At 35.6% G+C, this 23,832-nt stretch overlaps 1 protein-coding gene across 12 annotated transcripts in view; it reads left to right on the plus strand.

The window, feature by feature from the left end:
- The window catches only part of GPHN (gephyrin), a 639,435-nt gene extending 615,603 nt beyond the window's left edge, over positions 1-23,832 (plus strand). For all 12 annotated transcript variants that reach the window (XM_045070686.1, XM_013057196.2, XM_045070696.1 and 9 more), the window contains 5 exons: positions 6,401-6,474; positions 11,852-11,916; positions 14,845-14,948; positions 21,416-21,512; positions 22,834-23,832. In XM_045070686.1, coding sequence (XP_044926621.1) covers positions 6,401-6,474; positions 11,852-11,916; positions 14,845-14,948; positions 21,416-21,512; positions 22,834-22,967 — 474 coding nt within the window. In that variant the 3' untranslated portion in view covers positions 22,968-23,832. The remainder of the gene's footprint in view (positions 1-6,400; positions 6,475-11,851; positions 11,917-14,844; positions 14,949-21,415; positions 21,513-22,833) is intronic.

Consider the following 23,832-nt stretch of genomic DNA (forward strand, 5'->3'; position numbering starts at 1 on the left):
GAACCTAAGTAGTGTGGCCAGGTGAAAGCCACCTGTGAAGTGCACTTTTCTAGCAATTAAGTTTACCTGGCTCCATCAGGTAAATCCATGGGGCATCTCAGTGGAGCCTCCAGAATTATTAAAGTGTAATGTTTTATAGATAAAATAACGAATTTCATATACTTGTGAAATAAACACAGGTCAAGATTTTGTTTAACTCATTAGCTAATGAAGGAACCAGTAAGATGTTACTACTGGTTCAAAGGAGAATTCAAAGAACACACACACATACAGATAATCAATTATATCTTCACGGAATTAATTTGCATTTCTTTGAATAATCTTATTTGCCATCAGTTTTCCCAGCTTAAATTTTTTTAAGTTTTTAGTTTAATTCCAGTTAGTTAACATATAATGTTATCCTAGTTTCAGGTGTACAATATAGTGATTCAACACTTCCATGCAACACCCAGTGCTCATCACCACAAGCACACTCCTCAATCTTCATCCCCTATTTCACCCATCCTCCCACTGACCTCCCCTCTGGTAACCATCAATTTGCTCTCTATAGTTAAGAGTCTGTTTCTTGATTTCTCTCTCTCTCTCATTTTTTCCCTTTGCTTGTTTGTTTTGTTTCTTAAATTCCAATATGAATGAAATCGTATGGTATTTTTCTTTCTCTGACTGCCTTATTTTGCTTAGCATTAAACTCTCTAGCTTCATCCATGTCATTGCAAATAACAAAGTTTCATTCTTTTTTATCACTGAATAATATTCCATTTCTACACCTTAATTTTTAGAAAATAGCTCAAAGATGATAAAATACACAAACCAAAAGGTTGTGCTACACTGGACATCCAGTAATCTTTGTTGCCTATTTTAAAGTCTTTCACAATTTGTCTAATGTTATTTGTTCTTACCTGCATTGAGGAAAAGGCCTTGTTTCTTCATCCATTCATTTTTCTTTTTCCTTTCTGACTCTAGCTTTCAGCATATCAGACAGAGATCCTTGCTGCTTCTATAGGTAAACAGAAACTTAAGAACAGTGGTGATTCTCAGCCTTTATGGCTATGTCTGGTACAGGCTTTCTCTCTGTCATAAGAAACATGAATATTCATGTTCAAAAAGAATGAGAGGGGTTTTTTTCCCAAGAAAAATAAAATACTTCCATTCATTTTGCAAATATGTAATGAGTATATCTGCTTTCCAAACTCTGTGTCATAATCTTTAAGGCCCTGCAAGTATGGCCTCTGTCTCTCCAACCTCATCTTATGCCTTTCTGCTCATTCACTACCTTTCATTGTCTTTTCACTTTTAGATACATTCTTTACTGCTTTAGAAGCTTTGGTATGTATGTTCCTCTGCCTGGAATTCTCATCTCCTCACACTTCATATGGCTGAATCCTTCTCATTCTCACCACCTCTTTTAAAATGGCCTTTCCTTATTCTCCACCCCGCCCACTATTCTCTATCCCAGCACCTGCTTATTTCCTTCATAGCATGTACCATGCTTTATAATTATTTTATTTATTGGCTTACTTATTTTAGGCTGTCTTTGTTGCTAAAATACAACAGAACATCTTTGTGTCAGGGACCATGTCTGTTCTTGTTCAACATTAAATCTCTAGCACATATAGAATTTGTGATATATGATAGACTCAAAAATATTTGTTGAACTAAGAAATGAATGAATGGCATGTGCTATTCAGTAAGGATTTCTTATATATACAAGTTTCCTGTTCTTTCAAACTATGTAGTCCAATAAAGGATACATACCTTTTATCAGACAATTGCAGTAGAACCTAAGTGTATGATATCGGAAGGACATAGTATTATAAAAGCCCATAAAAAGTCTGAAGAGTTTTGCTTCTACTGTGATACAGTGATTTATTTGGACCAACCCTCCCACCAAGAACAACTGTAAAAGCTATATAATTTTTTTTCCTTATTTTAAAGAAGAAAAAAGAAAAAATAAAAAGCTGGTATCTGAAGAGAACAACTAAGAGAGCCAGGATTCAAGGCACCAACATCTCTGAGAAGTGAACCACAGAGAAGGAGCACTAGAATTCTTCACCACATTTTTCCTCAAGGCACTTACTAATTCCTAAGCCAGGAGAATGGGGGAGGTGTAATGGTGCAAGAGACCAAAAAGCCAACAGAGTAGCTAGGAGGTTAAGAAAAATAAACAGAATTTTTAGCAGTTTTGAATTTCAGGGCCTGCATGAGTGGATACCTGGTAAATATCTCAAGCTCTCAATTTAAAGCTTGGAGTGCTCTAGGAATAAGGACAAACTGGAAATATATCAGCCTTCACACAGACTGAAATCAAGCATCAAATTATCTCAATCTCTGATTAGGTCAGGCAATCTTTACTTTAACGAACTGCCAATGGAAATTAAATCCTTTCTAGAAAAATATATCATCTTCTAGAACCTCTTTAATTTTTTTCACATTAAATATCTGGGCTTCAGTTTTTAAAATCACCAGACATGCCAGAGACAGGTCAAAATCACTAAAAACTAAGAAAGAAAAACAAGAAGAACAGCCGTAAAAATAATGCTGATGTTTATTTGGTCCGCTGTGAAATTTTAAAAACTGTAATTAATATTTTTAAGAAAAAAGAAATGACAAATGTAGAATTTCACTGGGAAGCTAGAGTCCATTCAGTATATTCAAAATTTTAGAAAAGGGATGGAAAATATGGAAATAAGCATAAAAGACATATGGGCTCTGGTAAAAGGTCTAACATACATGTAATTAGAGTCCAGAAGGATAGGAAAGAGAGTGAGCAGAAGAAATATTTAAGAACTTTTGGCAGAGTTTTCCAAAACCAATGAAAGACATCAGGCCAGAAATTCAAGGAAGTCTGCTAATGTCAAGCAGGATAAATACAAAAAACAAACAAATAAACACATACCCAAGTAATCATAGCAAAACCACTGAAAACCAAAGACAAAGAAAAAGTCTTGCCAGAAGGATACATTACCTCCAAAGGACCAAATATAAAACTAACAAATGATAAGATATGATGAAACTCGGAAAGCAATGGTATAGCATTGGTAGAGTGATGAAAGAAAATAAGGGCCGGTGTAGAACTGTATATACAACAAAAAGTACCTTAGGGGTGCCTGGGTGGCTCAGTGGGTTAAAGCCTATGCCTTTGGCTCAGGTCGTGGTCCCAGGGTCTTGGGATTGAGCCTCGCATCAGGCTTTCTGCTCAGCAGGGAGCCTGCTTCCCCCGCTCTCTCTGCCTGCCTTTCTGCCTACTTGTGATCTCTGTCTGTCAAATGAATAAATAAAATCTTTTTTTTAAAGTACCTTAAAAAAATGAAGATAAAATAAAGACATTTTCAGCCAAATAAAAACTGAGCACAGCTATACTAAAGGGAATTTTTTTAGTCAGAAAGATTGTGGAGGAAATAAAAAGATATTGGCTGTTTAAATAAGAAAGAGAGAGAGACAGAACATAGGTAATCAGATCCTACCAATGGGTTAAGTTACTGTATTTTGATTATAATGTAGCCATTGGAGGTGGCTACATTATCCAAAATTGGAGACCTCTAGGACTCCAATTGGAGGTGTTAGCTAATGAAATGTCCTAGATATTCCTTTGGGTAGAAAAGCAAGTTGCAAAACAGCTTGTAAATTATTCTCTCATGTGCATTCAAAAAAAATGTTTGTGTATGCATAGACAAGTTTAGCAGTGATGAGAAGGATGAGCTTAAAATTTTATTTTATACCATTCTATCTGTTTGCATTTTTACCATAATATATTTTTAACTTTTAAATTAAAATTAGTTAAATTAAAAAAAAAAAAAGGTTGTGGAGGTACAGAAATGTAGAAAGGATTAAAAACCAAAAGAAAGTGTTAATATGTGGTTAAAGGTAAATGGGTATTGATTGTATAAAATAATAATGTCTTATGAGGTTAAAATATGTTTATATATATAAACATTGTGTATTAAATTATAAATATAGAGTGTATCTTGTCTGTATAGCATATATAGAAATATATATAATAGTTAAATATATATACACACACATATAAACACACATACTTTAAATGTATAGAGACTATATGGTACATTATACCACAAAAAACAGAGGGGAATGAATGGAGTTAACTGATTTAAGGTTCATGCATTGTATGGGAAGTAATAAAAATATCAAATTATAGTGGACTATAATAAGTCAAGAATGCCTATTGTAATCTCTGAAATAACCACTAAAAATAGTAATAAATGAATGTGTAACAAGCTAATAGAAGAGAAATTAAAATAACAAAAAAGATGAATTCAAAAAGCACAATAGAAGGAAAAATGAAATAAAAACAGAAGTAACAAATAGAAAATAAATAGTAGGGTGATAGTTTTAAGCCCAAATACAGTAGAAATTATATTAAATGTAAATGGACTAAGTCTTCCAATTAAAACTTGTCATCTGGATTGTAAAAAGACAGTAATTTGTCTTTGTAAAAATTTGATTGTAAAAATGGCAATAAAAGACCCATCTTAGGGGTGCCTGGGTGGCTCAGTGGGTTAGGGCCTCTGCCTTCGGCTCAGGTCATGATCCCAGGGTCCTGGGATCGAGCCCCACATCGGGCTCTCTGCTCAGCAGGGAGCCTGCTTCCCTTCCTCTCTCTGCCTGCCTCTCTGCCTACTTGTGATCTCTGTCAAATAAATAAATAAAATCTTTAAAAAAAAAAAAAAAGACCCATCTTAAATAGAAAGACACGGCAAACTGAACATAAAAGAGTAAAAAAAAGTTACAATGAAAGCTGGTGTGTGTGGCTTTATCGATATCAGAGAAAATTAAGATGAAAAGGATTACAAGATATTAGAAGGGACATTTCGTATATTTAAATGGATTGATTTATCAGAAAAATATAACTCAAAATAAAGATAAGCAATCTATGATCCAGTCTTGTGAATTAAGGGGTGGCTGAGAAAAGACTGAGACTGAGATAAATGTTGGAGAGATGAACATAGAAAGAAAGAGTATTCCAGAAGGAAGGAAAAGCATTTTCAGAGACTGAGGGCAAGAAAGTCTTAGAAACTTAAAGTGATATAGTCTTGCTAGAATGGAGAGAGAGAGAAAGGAGGGTGAGGAGGGAGAAAGAGAGAGAGATTGAGATTGAGAAAGAGGAATGGGAGTGGATAGGAAAAGGATTGCCTCATGAGAGAGCAATGATTATTAAAAGGGGGCTAGAAAATATGACAATCATAGATATGATATTCAAAAGATGGGACTTTTTCCTGGAAAACAGGAAGTTTGGATGTATTATAGGCTTGATTAGACTTTTTTTCTTTTTTTTTTAAAGATTTTATTTATTTGACAGAGAGAGATCACAAGTAGGCAGAGAGGCAGGCAGAGAGAGAGAGAGGAGGAAACAGGCTCCCTGCTGAGCAGAGAGCCCTATGCGGGACTCGATCCCAGGACCCTGAGATCATGACCTGAGCCAAAGGCAGTGGCTTAACCCACTGAGCCACCCAGGCGCCCCAATCAGACTTTTTTTCAAGAGATCTCTCTTTCTGGTATGGGAGGAATGAATTGGAGGAAGGCAGGACTATTGGCAGAGAGACCTATTTCAATAATACAAGTTGGCTGAAGTTGTGGAAATAGAAGGGAACAGATTTTTAAAATAAAGTATCCCAAGCTTGTGAAATATTTAAATTTTTAGTGGGTTTCTTAGATTAATGAACAGGAAACTCAGCAATAGACCTAGGGGTTGAGAAATTTTTAGGACTGCAATTTTTTCTTTATGTCTACAAAACCAATTGCATGGCAATGTTGTCTTTCATTTCCAAAGGTCAGGTTTTTTCAAACCACTGTGGATTAGTTGTAACTTTTGTTGGCAGATAAAAACAATTAAACTCCCTTGACTTTCTAGTTTAGAACTCCCTCCCTGTTTGTTTGTTTTTTTTAATTTTAGATGACTTATTTAGATTCCTTGAGGAATGTGTACATTACTTGAAGTCCATAAAGGAGAATAATGTGGCTCTCTTGACATAGCACAACTTCTTAATCTTCTTATTTGTTAACATCCTTTCTCAAACAAAATTCTGTATTAAAAGAGAAACAATAACCCATCAAGTAATATAGTTATTTGGTTTATTATCTAACTACTTCCACTAGAATCTATTTTTTATGAAAGCAGGGACATTTTTTCTTTGCTCAAGCCTATCTCCCCCTATACCTAGATTAGTTCTCAGCATATACTAGGTACTCAATAAGTATCTATTAAAGAATAAGTGAAATGACGGGAATGAAGAAATGAAGGAATTTGCCTTAGGTTAATCAACTTCATTAAAATGTTTCTTTTCATTTCAATCTTACAAATTCATTTTATTTTCATGTAAAAGTTTTGAAAGTCTGATATTAGAATGTTTGAAAATAAAGTGATTGTTTTTCGTATTTGCAGGACTATCTCAAGCAGGTGCTGGACATTGATCTTCATGCTCAGATCCATTTTGGCAGGGTTTTTATGAAACCAGGGTATGAAAATAATCTTACTATTTCATATATGGGGTTGGTTTGGCTTGCTTTAACTAACAAAGTTTTAAATGCTTTCTTCTTATATTTTCTTTTTTTTTTCTTCTTACATTTTCTATTATGGATTATTTGCTCTAATAAAAGAAATATTATACAATTAGAATTCCTTGCCAAGTCTAGCTCCTATCTGAAATGGGAATTCATCTTCCTTATAAATCACATGGGTTTGTAATAAATGAAGCAAAGCAACTTTCCAAACCTCTTTAGTTCCCATGTCTAGTTCCTTCTTTCTGTTTCTCTTTATCTTCATAGTGCTTCCTTCTCTCATTTCAAAAACATTCTACTATGAAAATTCTAAAAATTTGGGTGGCATCTGGGTGGCTCAGTCAAGTGTCTCCCTTCAGCTCAGATCATGATCCCAGAATCCTGCAACTCCCTGCTAAGCAGGGAGTCTGCTTTTCTTTCTGACCCTTGCCCCTCTAGTGCTTTCTCTCTCTTGTATAAATAAAATGTTGTGCTCGCTTTAGCAGCACGTTATACTAAAATTGGATCAGATAAATAAAATCTTTTAAAAAAGAAAAAAATTCTCAAAATGCACAAAAGTAGGTAGTACAATGAAACCTCCATGGAGGAGGAACTATCACCATTTTTTCCATAACTGTTTTATCAATCCCCTTCCTCACCTTTCTGAGGGGACAAGGTACTAGATTGTTTAGTGGTTTTTGTTTTTGGGGGGTTTTTGTTTGTTTTGGATTATTTTAAAGCAAATTCTACAATGTCATTTTGGTATACATCTCAAGTAATAATAACAGCAGCATTCTCTTATGTAATCGCAATGGTATTTTTCACCTAACAAAATAAATAAGAATAACTTACTTTCATCTGATACCCTGATCATATTCAGAATTCTCCCAAATGTCAAGAAAAAGAATGCCTTCTTACATGTTTTATTTGAATTATAATTTAGGTCATGTCCATTCACTGTATTTGTTGTTAAATCTTTATTACATAATAACATTTACCTCCAACCTCCTTTTTTTTGTCATGCCATTGACTTGCTGAAGAAACTGCATCATCTGTCCTTATGAATGGATTTGAGTAATCACTTCCTTGTGGTGATGGTTAACTTGTTCCTCTCTTTTTCTAGTATATTCTACAGAGTAGAAGTTAGATCTAAAAGCTTGGTTACGTTCACTCTTTTTTTTTTCCTTTGCAAAAATACTTCAAAAGTATTTCATATTGTTTCTTACTACCTCCATGGAGAAAGAAAAATAACTACATTCCAAGATCTGGCACGACTCCTAAAGTACTGATGGAGGTCTTATAATCAGTTGTAAATCCTCAAATATTGCCAAACATTGGTGTTGAAATATGTAGGGCCATGTCTTTAAGCAATAGTTTGCCTGTTTAGACCCCTACTACTCTATAAATCTTTCATTCACTATTCAAACACACTTTCGTACTGCCAAGGACAACAGTAAATAATGGTTTAGTTCAGAACTATACTCTGATGGGTGCTCATGTGAACCTGAAGAGAGAGTAGATGTGAGACTTAATATTTGTTATGTAAGTAATTTATCAGTAAATTCCAAAAAACTTTTTTAAGTGTCAAGTCAGCCTTCCTAACCTCCCAGATTTATTGGGTACCTTCATCAGGTCTAGGACAGAGATAAGGCTTTACCACCATGATTTTGCCTTTTAAGTATGAGGTTAAGATTAACCCTAAAGTCTTCTGCACAATTTGATAGAATTTAGAATTCTTGACATTATATTTCTGTAGTTGTCCCAATATTACTACTCCTAACAAAGCCCATTTATTATTGAAACTGTTAGATTTGGACCATTCCCATTAAGAATATTTTGTCTTGAAACACCTGGGCGGTTCAGACAGTGAAGCATCTGACTGCTGATTTCAGCTCAGGTCATGATCTTAGGGTCTTGGGATCAAGCCCCACATTGGGCTCCACACTCAGCAGGGAATCTGCTGAGATTCTCTGCTCCTATCACTTCTCACTCTCTCTCTCTTTCAAATAAATCTTTTTTTTTTCTTAAAGACTATTTTGTTTTAAGCAAATATTACTGTACTGTGAATGCACGGGCTTTTTTTTCTGCCACTATGGGCAGTACTAGTTCAATTGGAATATAGAGGAGACATCCCAAAAGCCTGTCAATGTGCTTCTCACTAACCTCAAAAATTGAATTGGCTATTCTTTTTTACAGTGAAAAGGAAATTGATATTAGTTGCCCTCATCTGTAGAGGAGAATTATTTGTGGGTGGGTTTTTTTTTAAGATTTATTTACTTATTTATTTTAAAGAAGGGCAAGGGGGCAGAGAGAATTAGAAGAGAATTATTTATAATATCTATTATTTAAATTAATCTCAGCATCTGTGATATATATAATTTTGGTACTATTTTTATTTTCAGTTTATTTTTTACCACTCCTTAAGGCCCATCAGTTCCTAATGTTTATTTTCCCCCCTTAAAGTCATTACACTGTTTGACTTCAGTCATTGTATAAATGCTATTACCTTCTGATCTCAAGAGGAAAACTGAATAGGTGCTCTGTTCCAAGGAAATGGTTTTCCAGAACTTAAACAAAAGCTTCACAGTCTAGCAATAGGACACTCATGATACAATGCATGATAAAATATTTTGTTGTAATAGAATCTTTTTAAATGAGTACCTTTTGAGAAATCACAGAACCTGTCTGCAAGATGCAAAGGTGATTTAAATTGGCTTTAAATATAGCAGAAGGGAAGTGTAATGCATTCCCTCCTCACTGTTATTATATGTGTTAGTTTGCTCTAATAAAATGGTTTAGAAGTTTAAATGGGCTTCCTTTACTTGGCCAGAATTTATACCTGTCTAAAGATGAGAAGAATTTAAAGGTAATTGTTCCTTAATAGTAGAACAAGAAGAAATATAAAAAGCTCAAGAACAATTTAGTTTTGCTCTTCTCACATATGGTGCATTAAGAATGTAATTAACCTCTTTCATTTTAGACAGAGAGATACTCAAAAAAACGTTAGGATTTGGAGAATTATCAGTCAGGACTACCAATCACAATATCTGTGGGTCACCTGCAGTGAGCATAGCTGTTACCAAGAGTGTATCTTGGAAATTATTTTCATCACATAGTAACATTCATGGCCAAATAACCTAGTCATAAATTGATATGATAATCTAATCTAGTTTTTCTAAAACACAGCAAAGAATCAGAAAGTAACCAAAAGAGGTCTCAGAGTAGCCAAAAATAGATGTTACAAAGTATACATACTAACACTTCACAGCAAACCTCCTAAGGGCCTTATCTAATTATGAGCCATAAAGTTAGTGAAATCTTGGTTCAAATCTCTGTTTCGTCACCTAGTAGCTAGGAGATGTGGACCAAATGTCTTAATCTCTCTGAGTCTGTTTTCTCGTCTATAAAATGGGATGATAATTGTCACCTCATGGGATTGTTGTGAGAGTTAAAATGAAATAATGGATGTAATGCAGATGTTTCTTTAAAAATAGTAACATATTATTATTATTCTGACAATATAATTATTACTACTGTTCTTGGTTCCCAAACCTAAAGCCAGCTTTTTTTTCTTTTTTAAGAGAGGGAGTGTGGGGGAGGGGCACAGCGAGAGGGAGAGAGAGAATCTTAAACAGGTTCCATGCCCAGTTCAGAGCCCAACAAGGGGCTCCATCTCACAACCCTGAGATCATGAGCTGAGCTAAAATCAAGAATCAGCTGCTTAAATGACTGAGCCACTGAGGCGCCCCCTAAAGTCAGCTTTAAGGGCTCAGATGACAGAGTCTAGCGTTAAGGGGAGCCACAGAAAAAAAATAGGGGAGGGGGGGAACAAGAAGTGCAGTGTGCAATGTAAAGTTATGGTTTATAGGTAAAAACAATACATAACACACCCTTGTGACCCAACATCACGTTAGTGTAGCAGAGAAGAATAAATTAGTAATGATGGGAGCTCTTGGGAGGTTCAGTCAGGTAAGCATCCAACTCTTGATTTAGGTCCAGGCCATGATCTCAGGGTTGTGAGATTGTACCCAACCTTGGGCTTACATGCTGAAGGTGGAGCCTGCTTAAGATTCTCTCTCTCCCTCTGCCCCTCCCCCGGCCCCTGACCCTGCTCACGCTCTCTCTCTCTCTCAAAACAAACAAACAAATAACTAACTTAATGATGGTTTCAAGTCATCAAAAAATGCTAATGTTTATCGGATTATTCCAAAAGGTATGAGTGGTCCATATTTGAAAGACCAAGCTGCAAATATCTCCAAGGGGAGATGGAGAGGAGAAGGGAGTTGAGGGAAATTGGAAGGGGAGGTGAAGCATGAGAGACTGTGGACTCTGAAAAACAATCTAAGGGTTTTGAAGGGGCGGTGGGTGGGTGGTTGGGGGATCCAGGTGGTGGGTATTGGAGAGGGCATGGATTGCATGGAGCACTGGGTGTGGTGAATACTATTACGCTAAAAAAATAATAAAATAATAAAATAAAATGATAAATATAATAATAATAATAAATATATAAATAAATAAAATAATAAAAATAAAAACAATTTAGGTACTTAAAAAGATAATTTTTCAACTACATGGAAATTTTAGCATTCCCTAAGGATTCTGTAATGCTCAAGTTTCATTAATATAATGAAATTTTTAGCTGGAAGTTCATATAAAATATAGTCAATAAGAAAAAAAATGCACTATTATTGACTGCCCGCTCTGTGCCACTCACACTCATCCCTTGCCACACACCCCCATGATAAAGATTCATATCAGATAAGATTCATGTCAGAATCTTGAGGAGGTATATTTTGAAAATACTTTTAATTACTGTTGCTTTAATTTTGTTCTAGTCATGATATTTTATTTATTTTGACATTTCAAAAAGTTACCTTCATAGGAGGCCAATTTTTATGCTTATTGCTGAGTATAGTTTTAAAAGGTTGAGGAATAATCATCTTGAACAGCAGGCATTTATCTGTTAGACATGTATTATCAGGTAGTCTTCTGATAATAAGAATGATGTTCTTCATTCTCCAGCAAAAACAATATAGACATTACTAGCCAGAGGGGTGGAGAAACTCCGGGATTTGAGATACACTTCTCTGGCACTAACAGGAAGGGGGAAGAAAGTAAGCTGCAGAAAACCAAGAAGTTTGGTTATTTGAAAACAGAAGATACTAAAAACAAATTAATTTAAATGCTCTTGAAACTTCAGGGTATAAAGGATTAGGGTAGAGTCGACAGGAAAAAAAAATACTTTCATATGATAAATATCCTATATGCAGAGCCACGTAGCAAGAAAACTAAAGTATTTAATTTACTCATCATATTACTTAGCAGTCACTAACAAATAACCTCTTTTATTCTCTAGCCTGCCAACAACATTTGCAACTTTGGATATTGATGGTGTAAGAAAAATAATCTTTGCACTACCAGGTAAGAATAATTAAAAAGTTTCTTTTGCTTTTTCTGGAAAATGATCAAAATCTTTTTGAATCCCTCTCAGAGCATTTGATTTTGAATCTTAAAGACCTGGGCTCAAGACCCAGCTTTACTTCTGGTATGACCTTGGACAAATCACTTAACTTCTTTGAAGCTATTTCTTCACCTATAAAACAGGGCTGAAATCTGCTCTGTAGGATTGGTGTAAAGGTCAAATTAGATAGTATCTCTCAATGTATATTCCAAACCCCAAGATGATAATCAAATGTTAGCTGCCCCTAGATCCTTCTGGGGGTACCTGCTTTTTCTTACAGAAAATTCGTCAAAGTTAGCAGTCTAGTCACCTCCCATAGTAGCAGTATTGTGTTCAGAGATCCAAACATCCTTGAATCAACCATACAAGTAAATACTAGAGCAAAAAAATAGAAAGCTGCCTTTGGCCCTTTCCCGATTTGGAGTGGGGCCAGGAGACAACACGGAAGGAGGGACTGATTGTGCTGGTGCTTCTCAGCCAAATCCCAGCCATCATCAGTCTGACCACATCACTGTCCCCAGGCTTGCTCCCATGTGAGCAGAAACTCATATGTTCAAATTGTAGAAAAAGCAAAGTGTTTCCATTTATAAAGACTTCCAATTTTAATTTTTATTGATTTTTGGCTTACAGTTAAAGCCATGCTTTTTGAGTCATTACCAATCTTGATAAATTCTAAAGCAATTTAGAAGTTTTGTATGCCTCCTTGTTATTTTTTCAGCTTGTAAAATTATCTTCTGATCTGTAGCAGTGTTCCATTCTCTGTTTCTTGGCACAGATTCCTTCAGAAAATAACCTGCTTATTCCTTTCAAATGCACAAATATTGTGACTTTGGGATATTTATCTGCTTTTCATATTAACTAAATTCAAAATAGATTATAAAGAAAGGACGGCAGGCAGAAAAATTTGAAAAGCTTTTTTTTGAGTATTGAGTTTTGAAAGCATTTTTAAAGTTCCTATGTATAAGCATAAAAGAGATTAGATTTCTATCCCATAAGAAATTTTAAGAGAGAAGACATGTAAGTAAATTAGTCCTTAAAAATGTATCTACAATATAGTATAATAATTATAATAATATATAAAAATATAATAATTATAATATAATAATATATTATATATATTAAAGGCCCCAAGGAGATATATAGATATAGATATAGATATAGATATAGATATAGATACAGATATACTTATGTACTCCGAAAAAGAAAAATGTGGTCCTCTTCCTGACTTCATTTTGCCTACACAAGACTTACTCTGTCTTCAGAAGATATGATTTGACCTATAGACAAAGAAACAATGTTACAGTGGAAGCCTATTTTGCTGTTACTTCTAAACTTGATTTGCCAAAGAAGTGATAATTAAATAACCTATTTTCAAATTGCTACTTTCATTTGAAATTTTCTCTGCCCAACCTAAATGAACCAAAAGAGGGCAGCAATAACCCAGATGTTCAGATTGTGGAACCAGTAAAGTGGTTCCTTTTAAAAGGATTTTAAAATTCATGATTATATTTCTGCGTTCCATGATTATATTCAAAGCCATTATTAATCTTGATAACTTTTAAAGCAGTTTAAAAGACTTATGTATCTACTTCATTTTGTGGAAGAGTAAAATTAGATTCTGAAAGGTTTGGTACTTTCCCTGAACAAAAAAGTGTTGCTCAGTTTATTTAGTTAACAGTACCACACAAGAAACTAAATCTGTGATTCTCAGCACGTTTTTTTCATAGCCTACTCTTCCTTCCTTGAAAGTGCATGACACACACAGATTTCTTCTTGAAAAGGTATAACTGAATTCCTCAATTTTTTTTATAACTTTTTTTTAAGATTAATTTATTTGAGAGAGAGAAAGAGCAAGGGACAGCAAGGGCAGAGGGAGAGAGTCTCAAGCAGACTCCACACTGAGCACGCAGCCAGATGTGGGGTTCAAACCCGCAACCCCAAAATCACAACCTAAGCCAAAAACAAAGAGTCAGGTGCTTAACTGACTGTACCACCCAGGAACTCTAGTTTTTTATTATAACTTTAAAAGAATTTGGTATTTTTATTAGTCTGCTAAGGCTGCCATAACAGAGTATCACAGACCAACAGATAATATATTTTTTCACACTTCTGGAGACTGAAAGTCTAAGACCAAGATGCCGGCAAAGCTGGTTTGAGTCTTTCTTCCTGGCTTGCAGATGGACACCTTCTCACCATGTCCTTATGTGACTTTTCTTCTGTGTATGTGCACTCGAGGTGTTTCTCCCTCTTTTTATACAGACACCAGTCTCATTGGACTAGGACCTCACCTTTAAACCTCATTTAACTTTGATCACCTCTTTAAAGGCCCTAGTATCTACAAATACAGTTATATTGGGTGCTAAACTTCAACATATGAATTTGTAGGGACACAATTCATTCCATAACAGTATTTATCTTCAAGTCCTTTGTGTCTTAAATCATTTAGTTTTTTTTTTAATATAAAGAAATTTCTGGGTAGAGGGGGGATTATAGATACATTTCTTTATGCTTAACCTATTTCTAAATGTTTTTGTCCTGAGCATGTATTACTATGGCAATTTTAAAACATCTTAAAAAACAGCAAGTAGAATCTGCTTTAAAATTTATCAAGATTGGTAATGGCTTTTAATGTGTAGTTCTCAGAAAAGTGGAAATAAATGGTGTAAACAGCTTCTGGGAATCAGAAATTTCTGCATTTCACTGGTAGACTTCATGTTTACTTCATTCTGTGGCATTTGGTTGATTGTGGCTCTATTCTAGAGTCCTTTGGGATTTAGAAGAGGAAGACTAGTGGTTAGTCACCTCACTATGATGAATGAAGGTATAAGCAGAATTATTTGACAAATCTTTGTATGTATACTATAAATAACTGCTTGGTTGACTTTCAGGAAATCCTGTGTCAGCCGTGGTCACCTGCAATCTCTTTGTTGTGCCTGCACTGAGAAAAATGCAGGGCATCTTGGATCCTCGGCCCACCATCATCAAAGCCAGGGTAATGTTACCTAAATGACCAGGAACCAAAACTGAAGCCTAATAACAATTAGGGATATGATTTCCCAACTGCCCAAAACATCTAAAATTTTATATTGGTTTTGAGGGAAAATGTGGTTATATTCCCCCCTTCATGATAGAAAATAGAGAGGAAAGGGTCCCTTTTATTCCCAGCCCAAATTATTCCACGACTTCTAAAATGAATCATTTTCTCCAGCTAGAATCCATACGAAAGTGGATAGGTAATGATAAAATGGTAAATAGAATGAGACTAGCACTACCTTAAAACTAAACCTAAAAGGGACAAGAAATCCCTTTCCATTATGCAAACTCACACAGGACAGCAATTTATCTGCTCGCTTTTTCTGGGACCTCACTGATAAATTTTAAATAGTCCAGAAAGAGATAATCAATGGACTAGACTAGTGAATCAGAAGGAAATTCTGTGGAAGGAAATCCTACACACATTGTGTGGAAAAGGAGAATTAAGGCTGAGGAATTATGCTTATAGTAAAAGTCACCCAGAAATTAGAGTCTCCTTCTCCACCAACACTAATCCACTGATTATGTAACACACTTTCTGTATAACTAATGAACAATTTTCTCGGCGATAGAACCTACCTCAAGCCATTTATCTTTTAAAAGTTTAATTGAGATACAACTGATATACAAAAAATTGAGCATTTTAATGAAATTGGACGTATACATATGCCCATATCATCACCACAGTCAACTTACTAAACATACCCAATACCTCCATCAATTTTCCTGTGTTTTTTTGTGGTTTTGTTTTTTATGTGTTTGATTTGTGGTATGAACCTTTAACATGAGAACTACCCTTTTAACACATTTTAAGTGTAGAATACCATGTTGTCTGCTATAGGTACTATGTTGTATAAGGGATCTCTAGAACTCATTCACCTTGCAGAAGAGAAAATTTATACCCATTGAGCAACAACTCCCCATTGCCCCCTCCCCTCAGCCTCTGACAATCACCATTCTATTCTATGCTTCCATGACTGACTATTTTAAATAGGCACCTCATGTAAGTGGAACCATGCAGTATTTATCCTTCTGTGACTGGTTTATTTCACTTAGCATAATGTAATCTAGGTTTATCCATGTTGCCACAAATGGTATGATATCTTTCTTTTTTAAATCTGTGAATAATATTCCATTGTATGAATATAGCATTCTCCTCCATTTATCTATCAATGAACACTTGAGTTGTTTACATATCTTGGCTATCGTGAATAATGCTACATGGGAGTGTCGATATCTCTTTGAAATCCTGATTTCAGTTCTTTAAGATACATACCCAGAAATAGAATTGCTCTGTCATATGTTCCCTTTTTAATTTGAGGGGAAACCTCATACTGTCTCCCTCAAGCACTAGTGGCTGAATTGTTCTACATTCCTACCGTTATATAAGTATTTCAGTTTCTCTACATCCTTGAAATACTTACCTTTTGTGTTGTTGTTTTTATAATACCCATCCTAACAGTTGTGAGATGGTATCTCATTGTGATTTTGATCTGCATTTTCCTGAGATCAGTGATGTTGAGCGCTCTTTCATATACCTAGTGGCCATTTGTATATCTTCTTTAGAGAAATGTCTATTCAACCCCTTTGCCCATTTTTTTTTTCCAAGATTTTATTTATTCACTTGACAGAGATCACAAGTAGGCAGAGAGGCAGGCAGGCAGAGAGAGAGATGAGGAAGCAGGCTCCCCATAGGCCACAACTAGAGAAAAGTCTACAGCTGTTCACATTATCACTTCCAATTTACAAACCTCATCAGGGACCCGAATTCCCCTTGTGATCCCTTTATATCCTATGGATCAACTTCTTCATTCGTTTCTACAGCCTTTCAGATCTTCAACATTCTCCTAAAACTGCCTTCACCATCCATATCCCTTGACTTATGTAAACAAATAAACCTGACTTTGAATAAACCTGGCTCCAACATTTACTAGATTATAACCCCTGACGTGTTTAACGATTTCCCTTCTTCTAATCTTGCCTCCTCTTAAACCTCCAATCTAACTCTAATCATGTAAGCTTCTCTGACTAAAATGCTTCCATCTTCCCATGACCCCAGGGTTAAATCCAAACTTCCCCACGTGAACATAGGAGGCCCTTTATCCCAAGGCCTTTTTTCCCCTCCAGCTTCATTAGCATCTCATCCTGCACTCTCACCATATTAAACCATTTACTGCTTCCAGAATGGATATGAGATCCCCTGCCTGTGCCTGTGATTATTCCCCTTCCTAGAAGTTTCTTCCCCAACCACCACCATTTCCTTTCTCAGCTATCAAGATGCCTTAGTCATAAAACTCAGATACCGCATCCCCTGTGCAGCCTTTTTCAATGTCCCTAAAAAAGGTTGATTACTTAGCATCTTTGTGCCCTTTTAATATCATATTAACAGCTAGGAATAAAATTATTCCACTGTATTTGCAATTAATTATTTACTCTGTGAATTCTGTAAGATCACTTCTCTATAAGATGGGCAGGACCAAAAGGAAGAACAAAATATTCTTTTTTTTTTTTAGTTAATAAATTTTACTTTTTAGATATAGGTTCACTGCAAAACTAAATGGCAAGTGCAGAGAGTTCCCATATATCCCCTGACCTCACACATGCATAACCTCTCCCACTGTTGACCTCTGCACCAAAGGTGGCACATTCGTTATAACTGATAAACCTACACTGATAACATCATTACCACACAAGGTTACCAAGGGTTCCCTGTTGGTGTTGTATATTCTGAGGGTCTTGACAAATGTATAATTACATGTATCCACTGCTGTCCTGTCATACAGATTAGATTCACTGCCCTAAAATTACCTTCTGTGTCCTGCCTATTCATCCCTTCCTCCGTGTTAATTTGGATCTTTTTACTATCTCCATAGTTTTGTCTTTCCAAAATTATGTGGCCTTTTTAGACTGACTCTTTTCACTTAGCAATATGCCTGTATGTTTCCTCTAAATCTTTTAATGGATTCATAGCTCATTTTTTCTAGTGCTCAATAATATTCATTGTCTGGGTGTACCACCATTTATTTATCCATATACCTGCCGAGGGACACCTTGATTACTTCCAGGTTTTGAAAGTATGGATAAAGCTGCTACAAACCCATGTGCAGGTTTTTGTGTGGACATAATTTTCGATTTAGTTGGGTAAATAGCAAGGAGCACAATTGCTAAATTTAATAGTAAGAGTATGTTTAATTTGTTAAGAAACTACCAAACAATCTTCCAGAGTGGCTATACCATTTTGCATTCCTACCAGGAATGAATAAGGGTTCCAATTCCTCCACATTCTCACCAGGATTTGATGTGGCCAGAATTTTGCATTTTAGCCTTTGGTAGGTGTATAATGATATCTCATTGTTTTAGTTTTTTGCAATTTCCTAATGACATATGATGTTGAATATCTTTTAATATGCTTACTTGCCATCTGTATGTGTTCTTTAACCTCTATATTGAGGTCTTTCACCCATATTTTTTTAGAGATTTGTGTATTTATTTATTTATTTATTTATTTGAGAAAGAGTGCACACAGGGGCAGAGGGAGGGGAGAGGAAGAGAGAATCTCAAGCAGACACCCTGCTGAGTATAGAACGCAATTCAGGGCTCCCTCTCACAACCCTGAGATCATGACCTGAGCTGAAATCAAGAGCCACCCGGGTGCCCCATGCCCATTTTTTGAAAATATTTATTTATTTGAGAGAGAGAGAGAGAGAAAATGACAGAGAAAGATCATGAGAAGGGGGAGGATCAGAGGGAGAAGCAGACTCGTTGCTGAGCAGGGAGCCTGACACTGGACTGGATCCTGGGACTCCAGGATCATGACCCGAGCTGAAGGCAGTCGCTTAACCAACTGAGCAACCCAGGTGCCCCTCCTTGCCCATTTTTTTAATCAAGTTGTTTTATAATTGAGTTTTAAGAATTCTTTGTATATTTTGGATAATAGGCCTCCATTAGATGTTTTTTACAAATATTTTCTCCCAGTTTATGGCTTGTCTTATTCTGTTGACTTTTTTTTCTAATTTTCTCCCATAAATATTTACATGTTAATATTTACACCATATAATACTAAACCGCATAATACAGTTTTGTCTCTTGAGTGACTATTGCATGTCAGAAAAATATTCAAAAGGAAACAGAGGAAACAGTCCGAGTCCACAGCCCACTTCAATTTTGAATGAATAGAAGAAGTCATTGAAGTAAAACATCAATTTTTTTACCAAAAAAAAAAGTGTGTGTTTACTCATTCATGTACATCATTCTTTTTTTTTTTTTAAAGATTTTATTTATTTATTTGACAGAGAGAAATCACAAGTAGGCAGAGAGGCAGGCAGAGAGAGAGGAGGAAGCAGGCTCCCTGCTGAGCAGAGAGCCCGTTGTGGGACTCGATCCCAGGACCCTGAGCTGAAGGCAGTGGCTTAACCCACTGAGCCACCCAGGTGCCCCTCATGTACATCATTCTTATAAGCACTGACACTCATAGTAAATGGTTTCTGAAGCTGAGCGATATAATATGCCAGAACTATAATGTCAGTACAACTAAATATATTGGCTAATAAGGTATTCTGTGTTTTAGTAAAATACCATAAAAATCTAGTCAGTTTCATCTCTTTCTGTAATTCATTCTTGTTTCTTAAATTACCACAAATATCTTCCTTTAAAACAAACAATCCCATTTCGTAGATGAACAAACTGGTACGGGAAAGCAAAATAATTTGCTAATACAGCACATCCATTAGGAGTACAAGTAGGAGTCAAACGTAGCTGTCAGATACCATCCGATCCTGGTGTTTGTCCCGCCAAACTACCGAGAGCCAGGCTGTGCCTTTGCTGAGGGAAAAAAATCTGCTTAAACACTTAGCAAATAACAGAGCCATGGGAATGGCTCTTGTAGCTTCATTCGGGAGAACACCCATACACACAGAGAGGAACTGAAAAAGAGACATTTTTGCCATCAAAATAAGCACACAATAATTTAGGAATAATGGCAAGTTACACCTCAGTAGATATGAATTTATTCATATGAATATATAATTTAGTCATATAAACTCAAATTATATGAACATATGATTTATTCATATGAATTTTGCATATGATTTAATCAAGGAAAAACACCTTAGAATTGAATTTTATTCAGGATTTCTGAGGAAAAGCAGGGGTTGTCAGAGTGAATAATTAGAATGTTTAAAAACAGTGTAAACAGGTAGAGAGAGGGTGATTGGGTTATGGACATTGGGGAGGGTATGTGCTATGGTGAGTGCTGTGAAGTGTGTAAACCTGGCAATTCACAGACCTGTATCCCTGGGGCTAATAATACATTATATGTTAATAATAAATAAATAAATAATAAATAAATAAAAACAGCGTAAACAGAATGGATTAAAGATAGACTTACTTAAATCAAAATTTCTAGCATCTTCAATTATATTTTATCACTGGTCTAAGTAATACCTGTTTTAGTTGGATAAAGGGTTTCTGGACCATTTTAAGGTAGAGTAACATTATGCTAATGGAGAATGAACAAGTCTTATATTCACTAACATTGAACTAATCTTTGATGGACTATAGTCCATAATTATACACTGTATTAGCTCATTCAGGGGATACCTCTTAGGCACCTGGGACCAACACATTATCACTTTAATTGATCAGATTTCAGGGTAAATTTAATGAAATAGATTTTTTTAATGGCTCTAGATTAAAGGTTAGTTAGTCATTCCATATTGTGTATAAACTGAAGTTGCTATGTTAGAGAGGATTTTGTCCTTATTGTAAAGATAAGAAAGATGCCCAGCAAAGACTCATTCATAGGAATTCTTTTAGTACCATTGATGTGCTAAACAAAAATGGTATAACTTTTAGAATAGACTACTTTTATTTGCTTTAAACAAAATTGTATCTCAATATTGGGACACTAGGGAAATATTCAAGAGAAAAGGTAATTAGCCCTTTTATTTTAAAGGTAGGTATAAGAATGGGTAGCTAAAAAGTGTCTCAGTAAATACTTATTGTAGGGATAGACAGATTGACAGACATATAAATGGATATTGAGCTTACTTGTTTGTTTAGTTCTATTTCTTTTATTTTCAATGTTAAAAAAAATCTGCTTGAAAAAAATTTTTGCTTTGATTTTTCAATTTATAAATCAGAGGTAATCTGTACTATCAACCCATAAAATTAGACTTCAAAGATAGACCTTATCTTTTTCATCTGCCCTTTTCCCCACTATGAATACCAACTTCTTAGCCTTTTTCACCAGAGCAACCCAGCCTCTGGACTTCCTGTATTAGGAACATAAGGTGGCAGTGGTGGAAACAGCAGAATGCCAGGATATTTTTCACGTCTACTTTATTCTTTGCACAACTCCCACCACCCTGTAGTTTTAAGAGATGATCAGGTGATCGAGTTTGTTTTCATTTACTGTGTATTCTATAGTTATCATGTGATGTAAAACTGGACCCTCGCCCAGAATACCATCGGTGTATATTGACTTGGCATCACCAAGAACCACTGCCTTGGGCACAGAGTACAGGTTAGTCATTCATACCGGTGGGTATTTCTATGCATGTATCCTGTTAAAACACAAAACTATGTATAACCTCTCTTCCTTGGATATACCTAATTTTGTAATTGTTATACATTGTCCTTTTTGAAAGAGTAGATGAGTTAAATTATTCCCAAACAGCACAACGTAAGAAGAAAACAAGAGTAAAAACAAATTTTTTAAATAAAGGTTTACTTATTCCATTGAACCATATTTTCTAGATACACTTTTGAAATATAATTCTAAAATTATGGAAGTTTTTTTTTAAGATTTAATTTATTTATCTGTCAGAGAGAAAGAGCACACAAACACAGGGAGTAGCAGAGGCAGAGAGAGAAGTAGGCTCCCTGCTGAGCAGGGAGCCCGATGTGGTACTCAATCCCAGGACCCTGGGATCATGACCTGAGCCGAAGGCGGCTGATAAACTGACTGAGCCACCCAGGCTTCCCAAGAGTTATGGAAGGCTTTTATGTATATGTTCAACCTCTAAGTCCTGAGTATATAAGTTTGGTTGTAGAAAAAGGAGGGTACTATGATTATGCTACCCTGTAATGTGAGATTCAAGCTCAATTATAATGGGATTCTCTGTAGCCTTTATTATATCTTAGATATTGGTAAAGTTTAAGGACTAAGAAATCAATATTGGTAACTCAAGAGTTCTTTAGTTACCTCCTCTAGACTTTAAACTTTTATTCTCAAGTATTCTAGTCATATTTACCTAACTTTTGATGTGTCTCCAGAAAAACTATATTACCCTTTAAACAAAGGTCCTATCAAGTGCAAATATCAGTTAACATAGGCAGTGAATACATAGGCAGTGTTTCCTTCAGACTTGCATTCAAATTGGCCACCAACTAGTTAGTAGGACCATAGGCAAATTACCTAACCCCTTTTGAATTTTATACAAATTAAATAGGATAGTTAAGGAAACTACCCACTGTGCTGTCCAGCACTTAGTAAACACTAAAGAAATGGTTATTGTCTTTTTAAAAATAAGTTTTAAAAATCTCTCTTTTCAGACACACATAACATTTTAGCCTGAACTGAAAAACTCGGTGGCATTTTGCATAGTGCTATAAAATCCTGTTTTGTTCTTTGAAGCAGTAATTTCTAATGTTTATTTTTAAAGTTTGTGAGAAGGAAGTAAGATACAGTAGCAAGGCTCCCCTTCCTAGGGGAAGCCTGATCTTCTCTCTTCCTCTCGAAGACCTGTGTTTCTGTTCCTTGGTGTTTATTTTGAAAAGAACTGCAAGGACTCCCAACTGTATGCACTGTGATGTTGCTGCTGTAATGAGATCTTTCTTTCTAGGTAATCAGATGAGCAGCCGTCTGATGAGCATGCGCAGTGCCAACGGGTTGTTGATGCTACCTCCAAAGACAGAGCAGTATGTGGAGCTCCACAAGGGCGAGGTGGTGGATGTCATGGTCATTGGACGGCTATGATGGTCACCGGAGCAAGAAAGCTTTGATGCATGTCCACATATCATTGACTGTATCCTGTAATATGCAACGGCACAGCTAGTTTTTCTGATTTGGATAAAAGTTGATCTGTATAGTCAACATCTTGAACTATATTTCAGAAGAATTTAAATACCTTTTAAAGAAAAAAACACCTAAAAATAAATCTTAACAGACAACTCTATTCTGATTATATCAAAGCAAATTTTTCCTTTCCTGCAAATTGCTTTGTGTGTTCAATGCTAGGTCTGATAGCGATAGCTTTTAGTAGACAGCAGTAGGTGCCTGCAGAACTTGTGTTTTTCTCATCTTTAAAATACAACTAATTATGCTCTTAATCAAGGCTGTCTGCTTATTTATACTAGCGTAGGCAACACTTGGATTTCCCTTCTTAGTATGCTTCATAACGCTTTTCAGAGAGCTTTTGCTTGTTCTTTATCATGTATCTCGTGTTTATGTGCACAGTGCCAACAGAAGAGTGACTGGGTGGAGGCCCTGTTCTGCCTCAGGGAGAACCGTCCCCTGCAGAGCATGGGGAGGTGCCTCCCCCCAGTAGCCTCAAGGCACAGTACTCTTGGGCAGTAACTGGATACCTTTTATTTGAATAAACAAACTGGGGGGGAAATTTGCTTCCTTAAGTGCTGACAGCCTTTTTAACCAATACATTTAAAATTGTACAGAACAAAAAATAAAATCAAAGACTGATCTTGTACAGATATTAGTGTTACCAGCATTCATGTGGAAATCAAGAGCAAAGAAAAATAATGTTAAACAACTCTGTACCATAACATTTTCTGTAATGATACTGAAACTTAATGAATAAAAAAAATCCTTGATCATTATTTAAAAA

This window comes from Mustela putorius, unplaced genomic scaffold, assembly GCF_011764305.1.
Source record: "Mustela putorius furo isolate JIRA1106 unplaced genomic scaffold, ASM1176430v1.1 tig00000129_pilon_pilon_pilon, whole genome shotgun sequence".
Lineage (NCBI taxonomy): Eukaryota > Metazoa > Chordata > Mammalia > Carnivora > Mustelidae > Mustela > Mustela putorius.